Genomic DNA, 15,040 nt, shown 5'->3' with positions numbered 1-15,040 from the left:
CTTTTTCCAGAAGAATAATTTGCAATTTGCGAAAGAAGCTTACAAAAATGGACATCAGTTCCAAACAGTGGATGCGCCCTGTGAGGAAACCCGGAGCACCATTCCCACTCACCTCCCGGGAACACAGGCATCAAGCATGGCTAAACTATTTTTTGAGGTGATAACCAAGAATGGCACAGTCCCTTTTTGGTAAATTCTGTTTCTATTTAAAGAGTAAAATGTATGGAAAAATGACAAAAAACACACACACAAAAAGGTATGACCATAGTGAATCATGGCCAAATCCTGCAATCATGTGCCTTTACAAAACATTATTCATGTGTTTTGTAACACAAGACAACCAGACATGACCCACTTTCCAGTAGGCGTTCAAAGAGACAAGAGTAGGACGAGACAAGGCACACAAACAGGTTCTTGCTACTCTATTTGAAATGATATTCCCAGACTTGCACAAAATGAATTCTCCATTATGATAAATGCAGTATAACTTTTTACAGGTGACATTAATTTGACCTTCTCTAAAAAAAAAAAAAAGCCCTAAATATGAATCACGCATTTATTAAGCACATTTACAGTATAAAATAAAAATAACAATAATGAATGGTGGGCTGCATGGCGGTCGAGTGGTTGGCGCGCACCCCTCACAGCTAGGAGACCCAAGTTCAATACCACCCTCGGCCATCTCTGTGTGGAGTTTGCATGTTCTCCCCGTGCATGCGTGGCTTTTCTCCCGGTACTCCGGTTTCCTCCCACATTCCAAAAACATGCTCGGTTAATTGGCGACTCCAAATTGTCCATAGGTATGAATGCAAGTGTGCCATATCTCAGACTGGCCAAAAAAAATTTCCAAGTGATCCCAAACTTATATGTTTCTCTTTTAGGCAGGATCTCACCAAACATTTAGATTTAAGTCATGTGCTCGAACACCTCATGTGGTATGAGAGCTGGTCTTTTAAGTGGTGACTAACTCCTGCGTTTTCTGAGCGGCACGAACCTGGCAGAACCTGGCACGTGGAAGTAAATTTATGATTTCACAAATAACGTGTCTTCTCCGGGGGTCCTTGAATACGGCATGGGTGATGCAGATTGAGAGTTATATGTATGACTTTGTCCAACGCTGCACAGACGTGACGTGTGTTTTCTATACTTCCTTTCACCTGGTCCTTGCTAACAAACGTTAACACTGTATGTAAATGCACAGAGGTGAGTTTTAACAATGCTGGCTCTGTGTTGCTATGCAGTTCTGCGCCTGTGAAGAGTTGGAGAACCACTGATCTCCAGCTTTTACTTGAGGTGTAACTGTTGAGAATTGAACTTTGACCCTGATACCGGGCAAATTTAACACCAAATACCAACATGTTGAGGGCTGTTTTTCTATTTTTCTACTTCTAATATTCAATCATTACACCCTGGTACACTCTGGACTGGTCGCCAGCCAATCACAGGGCACATATAGACAAACAACCATTCACACTCACATTCACACCTATGGACAATTTGGAGTGGCCAATTAACCTAGCATGTTTTTGCAATGTGGGAGGAAACCGGAGTACCCGGAGAAACATGCAAACTCCACACAGAGATGGCTGAGGGTGGAATCGAACCCTGGTCTCCTAGCTGTGAGGTCTAACCACTCGACCGCCGTGCCACCTACTTCTAATATTGATATCTGAAATCGGTCCGATACCAGCATATATTGATATTGGATTATATTGGCCTGCATTTAAAATCTGTAATGATGGCACTCAAAATAAGTCATAAACCAGCACTATTCGTACCGATTTCACATTAAAATCAGACAATACTTGAGGCTGCAATATTAGTATCGTATATCGGAAGTGAAAAAGTTGGATCAGTATACTCTATCTTTCCCTTATTGCAAACTAAAGCACCTAAGGCAATATTCCTTCAAATTTGGAGTCAAATCATTCCAATGATATCACTCACAAACACATTCTAATGGGACAGATTCGAACAGTAGATGGCAGCATAACGTTGGCATTCTTGGCATATACAGTTGCCCCTCGCCGCAGCGTGGTTCAAGTTTCATGGCTTCATTCCAACACAGTTTACTTTAAATGTTGTTGTTTCATAGTTGACTATGACCAATTCTCAGTAAAAAAATATATATATGTATGTTTAGCCAAAATGTATTTATGGCCTAAATTAAGCATTCACAGTTGTGGTATGTAGTATTGTACACTTGTCACTAGGTGTCAGCAATCAATGTTACGTTAATGAGACGACAATAGCCACTGCAGGAAGTACAGGTAGTAAAAACACAACAAGGAACTAATACTAATTCTATATTGGGTAATACGAGTGTAAAGGTGACTATAGGGGTGTTACTTTATGTCTAGAGGGCTCTAATAGTGTTAAAACCTGTATTTATAAGTTTGTAAACAGGTTTTATATGCTGTAACTCCGAACATATTCCATTTATAAATAAGGAATACGAAAAATTCCCTTATGATGTTGGGCTCTGGAACAAATGAACCGCAATGACGCTAACAGGCTAGGAACATTACACGTTTATGTCTGTGTTGCCATATGCTTCTCCTAACCCTCTGGGAAACACTGTCATGGCTGTGACTGAAACTTTTAACTATTTTTTTTTTTACATTTTCCAGCATTTAGTGTCCCTGAGCCTGAATACATGCAAGTGGTGCTTGTTAGAAACTCGAATTATATATATATATATATATATATATATAAAAAATAGTCATACTATAAGAAATACTATGTGTATTTACAGAGGATTAAGAATGAACACGGACCAGTACAGTTAAATACAGTGTAGACAATCCTGTTAACACAATCTCTCCCAGTGAAATCAGTAGCTTATCACCACAAGCGGATGAATTCCCTCCCCGTGCAAACATAAAGCTTGTTGGAACACAGCATGAGATAACAGCAGGATCATCAAATCACATTAAAACCCCAAATGTTTTCTCGTTTTTATTTAAAAGCAATCTCTTTATGCATTCCATTTGGTATATTTCACAGCCTTTTGGCACATCAGCATCGCAGCAGTGGCTCGGAGGAGGGCTCCGAGTCTGGTACTACCAAGGAGAGGAACAATTCACTTGGGTATTCTAGCCTGCAGTCCCCTCCAACCCTCCCTTCCCTTCAGCTCAAAGCTCTTCATTATTTAACGAGAGCAAAAGGAAGGGTGGCAACATGCCAGTGGGCCCAGTGGCAGCACGGGGGAGCCTGAAGCAATGACATCAGCTCTGAAGGACTGGCAAGCAACACGTGCTGGATGGTGTTTTTGCTAATGTAACGCTCCCCGGATTGGCTGACTGACGTCACCGAAATTATTAAGTCATGACCTGTATTAAGACATTCAGAGCAGACGTAAAGAAGTCAAAGAAAGGTAAAGCAAAAAGTACTGTTACACCTACATTAACACCTAAGTCACTCACACTGTACACAGAACCCATGAAGGACATATATAAATCGGTATCGGGTTCCGACACCGGCGTAATTCACTGAAATTTACGATATCGCTTCTGGACATTTACGATCGATGAGCCGCATCTGTGCTTTAATGCTGTCAGCAAGCGTAGCTAGAAGAATATCAGCAAACACAGCTGTGGCAACACATGCACTGCAGCCGTCCATGCAAACAAGCGCACAAACGCCTGATGCGTTCACGGCCACACAAAACAGTCAGAAATCACAAACTCTTACCAAAACACAAATCTTCCAGGTCTCTACAATATAATTCTTTCCTGCAAGGAGGAGTTCATTACAGCCTTGACAATCATGATAACATAGCGACCCGGATGCTAAGAGTTCTGTGTTGTCCTATTATCTGTCAAGTCGTAAGTGTGTCAGGCTGAACGTTTGTCTCTTTACGGTGCTGCATGTGCATTTTCGTAGTATGGTTGCATATTAAATTTAGCTCGGTAGTATCAGTATAAACAGATCAGTACATCCCTTGTAATAAAATACACATACTAAAGGACATGTTTCATATATTCTTACAGTAAACCTCGGATATATCGGATTCAATTGTTCCCACTGGTTTTGTCCGATATAAGCGAAATCCGTTATATGCGTATACCGGAAAATGTCCGTTTTACGCATATATCGGATTCATATCCGGTATATGCGTAAACCGGACTTTATCCGTTATAAAAAGGCACTTCCTTGACTATGTTTCCAATGTACCTGGACTGGGCAATGAAAAGAGACGTAAGGTAATGAGAATGTAACTTTATTGGACTCTGAGCATAACAAATTGTTAATTAAGCTAGGCCCTGTTACGCCCGTCAGGCCTACGTTATTTCCAATAGTGAGGTTAAGATCTCATTCACTGCTGTGCTAGTATTATTGACGTCACTCACTTTTATATTTGTCCTAAATCTGGAGCCAGGAGAAAGACAATAGCCAGTGACATCAACAAGATTAGCATAACGATGTGGCCATCCAATATATGCGAGGGAAATTTAATGGAAATGCATTGGAGCGGGACTGGAGATTTTGTCCGAAATAGGCGAAATCCGTTATAAAAAATCCGATATATGCAATGAATTTTTATTGGAAATGCATTACAGAAAAATTGGTTCTTTTTTATCTGTCCGTTGTGAGCGAATTTCCGATATATCCGAGTCCGATATATCCGAGGTTTACTGTATTACATAAACTGTACCTTTAGTCTCACTTGATGGGAGACATATACTGTTCTTCCTGTCAATCACTTTTAATGTGCGCTGTGTGGGAAACAGGTACTAAACCAAAGGTTCCGTAGCAAGAAAAGCAATTCAACTCCAAGTTTTTATCCACAAATATAAAATATAACAAAAATCTTAAGTCTCTACCCATTTTACAGTGCACCGCATACTTTCAACGTGATCCACGGTAGACAGGTTGCAAGACCTGTTCTGTCACAGTTCGTCTTCCTGAACTTAAAATCATGCGGAACTGGTCCAAGTTCAGTTTAATTTTAGACACTAATGCACACCTTAACCTTCATAGCCTAAGTACTCGCCATGAGAGTACAATGGAACCCGTTTAAGTCCATGCCCCTCCGTTGAGCTGGCTCGCATCAACATAAGCGGTTGTCGACATGACCAAAAGAATAAATAGGCATTGCGTAGCTACAGGAAGTCACCGTGTGACCGTTTTAATGCTGGGAAACAAACCGCAAATTAGTTTCTGTTGCTGATAATAAGGAAGTTGGCAAAAGTACAACCCTTTGATAAAAATTGACCCATTTTTTATAAAAATTTTTCCCTTTTGTAACAAAGCGCTGCTGATTTTTTACAGTCCAAAACAGTAAATTTTAGGATTACAATAAAGATATGCTCTTATATACAAATACATGTTACATGTACTGTTTAAAAATCCTTGTCAGGGGTAGAAGTTTTACTTCAGTTCTCATACAATAGTGAGTGTGATAAACTGTTAAATGTGATCTCTTGGTAAGTTGCTTGTTTGTTCAGCCATCTTGGAACCGACACCCAACACCAAATATTGCAACAGTTAGTATACACAATACTACAGCATACTGTAAGGCACATTCATTTGGCAAAGTCATATGAGAATGTTACACAAACTTGTTCGGAGTCCACAGAATTGAGTGCCCAAACAAAGAAAACCATATATGCATATCGTTTTACATTTCAAGTACCCCCTGGAGTGCCTTCAAGTACCCACATTTTAGAGCCAGTGGTTAAATATAATTAATTTTGCACCTTAATGTCATTGGATCATCTTCATTCTAAGACATGATCTCAGCATCTCCAGGTGACTCTTGTCATTGCAGCAATGTCATACAAAACAGCACTAAATGATCTACTTGTTTACCAGGGACTTGACATGCATTGGGCATGGTGACGTCACAAAATCACCAGGTGAACCTACAATGGCACGGAACGTGTTCGGTTCTGATCACCGAGTGTGTCGTTTTTGAGGGTTTAAACGGGGTACTTTGCGTCATTCAGTACTACTTCTGCATTTAGTGCAAGAAATGGTGTATGACATTCCAAAAAAATAAAAACAACCGTGGGTTTTGCGTGATTTCTTCAAGAGAACATTGCCAACTAACTACCTTTAAAGGTCACGCTCGAGGGTTCGCATTTTGATATTAAAAAATAGACTGGGATGCATCGCCGTACCTGCCCGTACACCTTCGGCATGGTAGATTCACTGCTGCTCCGGCGGCTTCGATGTAGCGGTGGGGAGCCGTGGTCCGACCCGCCTTCAGCAGCACCAAGAGCGGCCAGTCGCAGCGCCGGAGCCGCGTTGCCCCCTCGATCCGCGTCTGCTAAATTCATATTTGCGTCTATCGTAAAATATCCTTTGTGTTGGGGTGGAACGTCGCGCTCTGCATGGTGAAGATGAAGCGTCGACGATTTTATTCCTCCGAGCAAGAATAGAATAAGGTACAAGGAACACCGCAGAGGATAAAGCATCCTGTCTGCTTGTGGCAACGCCATGTTTGTGTATGTTTAGCTTTTGGTAGGGGAGGCGGAACGAGCCAAATATCGACAGTACCGATACCAATGGTAGTATCATCGAATCATTGCTAGGATGATGAGATCGATATCTTTCACATTGTATGTTTTATTAGTTTCAGTGTGAAAAACACATAATTTATACAAAGGAACATCACGTGATTACATTTTTCATTTGTCTGAAAAAGAGTAGCAGGAAGTAAGACCCTGACAAGACCTGACTAGAGCTGTTCTATCTAGTCAGACTAGACCTACTCCACCTTAGTTTCAATAATAAATTTATCTAACTATTCTTTTATTTTACCGTATTCTGTCCTTCTTTTCCGTTGTAATATTTTCCCTCTATTTTTGGTAACTCGGCACCAGGGGTAGCACAGCTTCCGGTCCACTCGGCAACACTCAGGAAACATCGGTGCAGTCGACACTGTAACAGGTGAAGTCTGGCCTTCAAAATAAAAGACACACACCTGTAAAATAACATGGTTGCGCCACAACAGGGTCGCAGAAATGCTTGTGGAAGATCATAATTTACCTCACCTTACCTTATTTTATGTCCCCTTTTTTTGTAATGTAATGTTGACTGGTCTGGCTTTAGCTAGCTTTAGACTCGTTTTTTTCTGTAATGAGCTAGTTATTTTCCGTGGAACATTGAAGGCAACATGAAACGCGCCACACTCAATGTTGATTAAAAAAACTCTAGGTTTGGTAGATATAACCCAATTTCACCTTGTCCTCGTCCTTTCTTGAGAAAACGGCTCGATTTGTAAGCAAGTAAGAACGAAAAACTGTCCTAGTTCGAATCCAGCAACATATTGATCAGTATAACATCATCCTATGTGTTACCTTTAGCTTAAATTTAGCATTGTGTATGTGTTTGCTGACCCGCCATTGACAACAGGATGTATAATAGTCCAAATAATAAGTAATTATCTTGCATTAATTTCATATTCAACCATGTAATAGTAGTGGTGTACAAATCATGATGTATTATGACACTAATTGGTTTGTCTAAAGCTAAGACATGAATGCTTAGCATATGCATTATATTGGTTTTATTGTCTTTAACTTCTTTTTAGCCCTGCTAAAAATCATAATACAGTTTTCAAGTTTTATACGACTACAAAACACAAAGTGCCTCGTCTTTCCAGCCTGTTTGTAACCCCTCCTTCCCGCTTCTGCTTAGCTTAATTGTGCGGCTAATGAGCTATTTGTTCATGAATGACCCATCACTTATTGGGAAGAGGAAGTCTCAGTAGCAACAACACAATGCTTAGTTATCACTGTCCATTTCATAGAAGAATATTTCACGACGGTTGCATTACAGACCCAGTTATTCAAAATGCTTGACCTTTTTACTGAACCGGGACTCGCGGGTATTCGCCTCTGTTCACTCGTTCACTTACCCTGCTGCTACAAACTAAATTAAAATGGAAACCAGGTAACATGGCATTAATTGTGGAACTGTTGTGTAAATGTATCAACACTGTGGAAAAAGCAACAGGCCTCACATCAACTCTGCTTTACACTTCCTGTTCCTGTATCGCTAAATCGAGCCAAGTAAGCCGAAAAGAACCCGGGTACTCTCGACTTCCGAGACTCACTCGCCAACGCCGACAAGTGAATCATGAACCTGATGTAGGCTCAAACGTATCACTAAAACTAGCCAACCATCTCAGTGATGTGTTTGCTTAAGCTCTGTCCACTCGGGAAATACTTTGTGATTCCGTATTCCGCATTTTGGACATCCCTGATGAAAATTAATAAATGCACTGAAGTTACTGTCATCACTTGCTAGTCTACTTACAAATGTGGTTTGACTAACTGTCTGTCACATCAAAAAGCCAATGTTCTATGTGTGTTCTTCTTAATTTACAGTAACATTGTACAACAATGCAGCGTGCGCCACCAAAGGAAATGAAAAACAATCCAGGCCCCAAGCAGACGACATCCCTGGAGGTAGGAGGAGATGCTTGGGTGGATGATTGATGGATGGATTGAAGCGTTGTTTAAAAATAAGTCTTTGTTCCTGTTTCAATTAGATGGAAACGTGGGCAAACCAAGCCAAATCTCCACCAAAAAAGAAGAAACATTGTCAAAAAACATCAACCACGTTTGATTCATTGGAGACTACCACTGCACGTAAGTAAGTCTATACAAAAGTGGTGTTTGTCCTGATGATACTGAGACATAATAAATGGAATACTGCAATGTTACATTCAATATTATTTTCTTATGAGCTATTGAAACAAATAGTACTAGTCACCAACAAAATGACAACACAATGCAAAAACATAACATCCTTGTTGTAGATAATAAGGAGGGTGGCTTTTAATTAGCGTTTCGTTCAGCCCCCCGTTTAGTCGGTAGCCTCACCTGGTGTCTCATTTGGGTTGAACCTTGATTATTTTCAGTCATATGCAGTATGCAGACACAATGCAGAAATTTAAGTCTGATTGTCTCGGATAGAATGATGATTGACACTTTTATCAACTGGTCAGCAGTGGTTTTTGTTGTCGTAGGTTCAAGCGGAGAGATCAGCATGCTTTTTTCAAATTTTGCAGATATGTTAAGGTAAGTCACATTTAAACTACTACTTTTTGAATAAAGGCCACATTTACTTTGAATTGCTGTATGGAAAAATAGAGATGTCTAAAGTTGTATTTGTATGCAGAGATTTGTTTACATGGTTTTTACGTGTGGTCTGAGTGTCCTAATACTTTTGTCCAAATACATTATAAGTATAAGAAACAATACAAGCAGTTGATGTTTGCTCAATACAAGGATGAAGAGTCTTGAACCAGTCATGATGTGCTATATATATCACTATATTGACACTTACTATGGTACCCATTATATCATTGGATGGTCATATCACCTCGTACTTTGGTACGTGACAACAACAAAAAAATATAGAAATAAAATAAAATTAAAGAAAAAACTGAAACTATATTCGGAAAGCAGGAAGTGAACAAATGTACCAGTTACTAATTGTAAAAGTAAACTGTATTATGGAAAGCAGGAAGTGAACAAATGTAACAGTTACTGATTGTCAAAGTACCAGATGGAGGGATTTAATAAGCTTTGCTTCTTCCTACTCCTTTTGGACATGTGGAACTGTGCATCTGATGCATGTTCAAATGAAATTAAACCATTACCATTACCATTACCATTACCAAGTACGCTATGCGCTGCTCAACAAAATCCAAAGACCGGAGGACAGTATGTGTAAGAAAAAGGGGTGTTTTGCTGCAGTTTGCCGATCAACTCAGACTGGAAGCAATTGGAGCTGAATGGTGCATAGGTACGTTGGCTGCTCCCAAAAGAAAACGCATAAGTGTGGGCATCACCCAACTCAGGGAGAGACACTGCCTGCAGTTGATGACGCGCTGGCGCTGCTAGAGGGAGCCAAAGTCATCTCCAAATTAGATGCAACGTCAGTGTTTAGGCAGGTTGCTCTGCATGAAGAAACACAACCTCCAGGACCCCCCTGCGACCCTCGTTCGGAAAAGCAGTAGAAAATGAATGAATGAATATTATTAATATATCCAGCTAGCATTTTAGCCGTACTCAAACGAACCAAGAAACACTTGTTTTCCATAATGTTATTGATGACTTTTTAATCCAACATCACAGTCACTTTTTATGAATGATTCCAGCGAGAGAGCAGCAGTGGATACATCTCAAAGGATGGATCTGGAGAACCTTTTGAAAGAAGCTCAAAGCATCGAAGCCTTCCTAAAAGATAAGAAGAGTCACCTGAAGCAGACATTGGAGCGGATTTCTGATCAACTGTCAGATTAATTTCATTGCATGGACTTTATTCTTGTTTCTTATTTTAATGAGAAATATTCTCAGTGTTGTCTTTTGTTAAAGTGTGAGCAGGATCTTAATGGAGTCCTGCAGGACACGTAATTATAATACAGCTGAACTATTTCTTGGTTTTGGTTGCATTTATTTATTTCATTTGTTGGCTAGCTCATGTTGAAGATTATTCCATTATTTAAACCCCCTTGTTTATATTTGAATTTGCACATGCAATATTGAACAATATAAACTTGTAAATGTTGATTACAAGATATCACCACAAGGCTGAGACAATTGAAATTTGAATACATGTACGTACATAATGATAACCTACTTCTGTTGTGTTTTTTGCTCATATTGTTACATTGTTGCTATTGCTGTCTGTATATCTATATAAAAAGTCTGGACGAAAGTCTAAGGCTTTTGTCAGGCACCGTATCTTCTTGGATACAGGAGGGCTTTTGAGAAAGAGAGAGAGAATAGTATATTTTGCTTTTATTTACATATTTTGCACTATTGACTTATTTTTCTCAAATAATCAAAGTAACAACAATGAATAATTGTATTATTTTGTTGCTATTGTTACTTATTGCTACTTTAGATGTTCACAATAAGTTTGTTTTCTTTGCTTTAAATATATTTTTTATTATTAATAATGAACAAATTAAAGACAGAACCACAATCATCGCCACCCTGGTACCAGTATCGGTATCGTTAAAACCGGCCCTGCATTGACATGGCATTGCATCGATACCAAAATGTACAGTATCGCCAACCCCAGAAGGAAGTCTCAACCAGCACGTGTGCGCCCTCTTGTGGCCGACAGTACAAAGCACTACTTTTACTGTAGAGATAAAAATGTAAATACATTTCAAAAAGTAAATGTGTAACAACAAAAGTACAAACGACGGCACCACAACGCAAACCCTTTCGTGTAATGATAATCGACACGCGTGGCTTTATTTTCTTGCATATAATTATAAATAATAAATATAAATCGGATGAATGAAAAGTCTCGACTTCCGTGTAAGTCAAAGCCGGGAAGCACTTCCTCCGTCAACTTTCTCCACTTCGTCAACTTTCTCACTTTCAGATTAGACGGAAGCAAGGTAACTCCAAACTATCTCTAGTTTGTGTGCGTGCTTTGTCATCAAACATAATTATTTCAAATGTTGTATTTCTGCGGTGTAGAAATCCGTGGTGAAAGAGGCGCCAAGACCAGCGGTTGCCAAGAATGGTATGCTAATTCTTCATCTTCAATGTGGCAGACATTATTACACTTTCATTACACACCTGAGACTTCACCTGTGGAGTTATGGGCTTGCAAAACGCCCTTAAGTGTGTAACAATGGATTTATGAGTTTAATTTGAGGTTTCACGCATGTTTCATGCTTGATACTTAATACCTGGGATTAGTCATGACCGGACGTTTTAGCACCTTCGTATATGAATTGACGTGAAGCCCATGTTGACATTTGGCATTTTCTGAAATATGCAGTGTTGCTATGCTAAAATACGGCCTGTATCTCAGCTGTGCGTTACAGGGGACAAAGTGTATAAATATGATACAGTAACCTCATGAGGATAAGCGGTAGAAAATGAGTGAATGAATGTGCAATGACTCAGCTTACAGAAGCAATTATATAGTCATCCAGGATGTGAGACGGTTATATAATATTCATACCTTTACTGTCCAATTGCAGGGGTTTTCCGCACTTTTGTTGATGTATTCCCAAGTACTTTTCAACAGAGACAAAGAAAACTTCTGAACCACTTAAAATCTTAATCCAAGTCAATCAATTGGATTCATGCAACACCATTCATTCATTCATTTTCTACCGCTTATCCTCACGAGGGTCGTAGGGGTGCTGGAGCCTTTCCCAGCTGTCTTCAGGCGAGAGGCGGGGTACACCCTGGACTGGTGGCCAGCCAATCACAGGGCACATATAGACAAACAACCATTCAAACTCACATTCATACCTATGGACAATTTGGAGTCGCCAATTAACCTAGCATGTTTTTGGAATGTGGGAGGAAACCGGAGTCGCCGGAGAAAACCCACACATGCACGGGGAGAACATCAAACTCCACACAGACATTGCCGAGGATGGAATTGAACTCGGGTTTCCTATCTGTGAGGCCTGCATGCTAACCACTTGTCTCATGCAACACCAATTAACAACATAAGTCATGCCAAGTCACTTTACACATACGTAGAACAGGTCTCAAACCACGTCCCTCGTATATCAATGACTCAGCTTACAGAAGCAATTATATAGTCATCCAGGATGTGAGACGGTTATATAATATTCATACCTTTACTGTCCAATTGCAGGGGTTTTCCGCACTTTTGTTGATGTATTGCCAAGTACTTTTCAACAGAGACAAAGAAAACTTCTGAACCACTTAAAATCTTAATCCAAGTCAATCAATTGGATTCATGCAACACCATTCATTCATTCATTTTCTACCGCTTATCCTCACGAGGGTCACGGGGGTGCTGGAGCCTATCCCAGCTGTCTTTGGTCGAGAGGCAGGGTACACCCTGGACTGCCAACAACCATTCACACTCACATTCATACCTATGGACAATTTGGAGTGGCCAATTAACCTAGCATGTTTTTGGAATGTGGGAGGAAACTGGAGAAAACCCACACATGCACGGGGAGAACATCAAACTCCACACAGAGATGGCCGAGGGTAGAATTGAACCTTGGTCTCCTAGCTGTGAGGTCTGCGTGCTAACCACTCGACCGCCATGCAGCCGAGCTGAATTCAAAGATGAAAAACTTCTGTGTACACAAAAATAATATGATACACAAATCAGTCTCAATCTGTGTTAGAGAGAGTGAGTGACAATAAAAAAAAAACAACAGCACTCTTGCTAAACATATAAAAAAATTTTCCCAACAGTTCAGCATGATGGATAACACTGGCTGCAGCTGTGTTGAGTTCCTTGATGTTAATGAAGGAGTCTTCTACTTCCAAGGTGCTTACCCTTTTCCTCATTCCTCTTCAGGTGTATGGGAAATACCAAAGGAATACCATAGGAATACCAAACTTTTTGTCTTTTCTTCATGCTACACCCCAATCTTAACACACATCAGATATGCCTTTATTAGTTCCACAAGGGGAAAATCCAGTATTATTGGTTAATAAACTGCATAAAACACGTATTTTAATCATCATAAATACATTGCATATATTATGGTTGCATATATTATGCATGTTTATTTCTTCACGCCCTGCAAACAAAAGCCACAGCAAATTATAGTGTAGAAATCAATTAGTAAACAGAGCTACATATCCAGAAGTCCTCGGGAGCGCTGAGGGGTGTGACCAATCACAGCGTACCTAAAACAAAACATCACAAAATGAGGACCGCCTGTAATTGTAATACAAGTAAGCATGCAAAATAATTGTACCTAGATTACACTTAATGCCAACTATCTCACAAAAATGATTAACTATTTTTATTATTTGATCAGATAGTGTTTAGATTGCATATGAACTTGTATTGTGAAATGAAATATCTGAAATCCTGTCCTCTTGTTTTTGACTTTTTCCAGTTGGCTCCACTGAAACGGGTAAGGAAATACGTACATTAAGAGATGAATTATTTTCATCATTTTCTCAGCTATGAAAATGTTGCACTTTTTTACTGGTATTACCAATATAACATTTCCCTCTGTCAGATGGGCTCATGAAAGAGGACTCCTTCAGAAGGTCTTTCCAATGCTTAACCCATTTAATCCGAAATAAGGACAACAAGTATTTGCTTTTAAGTGATGACAGCCAGTTTGAAGCCATGAACCTAACTATTCAGCAGCAACGCCAACCCGGTAAGATGTGTCTGCCATGTAGTACAACTTCCTTAAAACCTTGTTAAATTGGGAATTCTGACAACAGTTGGGAAAAATACAATTTCATTGTTTTGGTTTGGAACCATTAAACTGTGGCATATTGCATAATGGCGCCAACAGACGCCAGAATTGAGACGATTTTGGGACAATTTTTTTCACACACACCAACACACACATGTGCCAAGAAATCACTTTTTTTTAGCCGTCATGCTAACAAATGTGCATTTTTTGCGCATAAGTACTGCTTAGTTATTACTGTCACTTTCATAGGAGCAGATCCTTTAACATGGTCAGGGATAACATTTTCATTGTTATCAATGGATACACAGTCCAGAGAATACGGTATATGAAACACACACACACTATTTTATGCTTATAATGTTTTCCTGGAATTTATTTGTCTAATTGTATCTGTAAAAGTGTTATACTATCAGCTGTATGTTCTCATGTCCCTTTTTTCAGGAGCACTTTAAACATCACACCACATCAAACTATGTCATTTCATTTTACAGTTTTTTTACTAAATAAGACATCCGACTTGCAAGTCATGTTGCCAGTTTGTATGTTAAAAGTTGAAATGTTTAGAAAGCAACTGGCGGGCCGGATTCAAACGCTGGTGAGCCGCATGTATTTTGCCCACCACTGTTGTAGATGAATATGACCAATCATAATACGCATAAAAGTACACTGTAAAAGGAAGATTTAGCTTTTCTCTAACACGCCTTTTGACTCATTTGTTTTTAGATTGCAAGTTCAACATTCAGTTTTACAACGAATCGGGCCAAAAGGCCAGGAAGGGCTGTGCTGTCATGCTCTATGCCAATAAAAACGGTCATAAAGTTGTGGTTTGCTGCAGTGACAAGCGTGAAATTTACCCTCAAACAATGGTGAGTGTTGAAAAAAGACTTT

The 15,040-nt window shown here is 39.6% G+C and overlaps 1 protein-coding gene across 3 annotated transcripts in view; it reads right to left on the bottom strand.

Moving 5' to 3' along the window:
- sorl1 (sortilin-related receptor, L(DLR class) A repeats containing) overlaps nucleotides 1-6,462 on the bottom strand; it is a 46,614-nt gene extending 40,152 nt beyond the window's left edge. For all 3 annotated transcript variants that reach the window (XM_058079918.1, XM_058079919.1, XM_058079920.1), the window contains exon 1: nucleotides 6,126-6,462. In XM_058079918.1, the coding sequence (XP_057935901.1) occupies nucleotides 6,126-6,446 (321 nt within the window). In that variant the 5' untranslated portion in view covers nucleotides 6,447-6,462. The remainder of the gene's footprint in view (nucleotides 1-6,125) is intronic.
- Between the last annotated feature and the right edge of the window lie 8,578 nt (nucleotides 6,463-15,040).

Source organism: Doryrhamphus excisus, chromosome 8 (genome assembly GCF_030265055.1).
Source record: "Doryrhamphus excisus isolate RoL2022-K1 chromosome 8, RoL_Dexc_1.0, whole genome shotgun sequence".
NCBI lineage: Eukaryota > Metazoa > Chordata > Actinopteri > Syngnathiformes > Syngnathidae > Doryrhamphus > Doryrhamphus excisus.
This window is presented reverse-complemented; position numbering and strand designations above follow the sequence as displayed.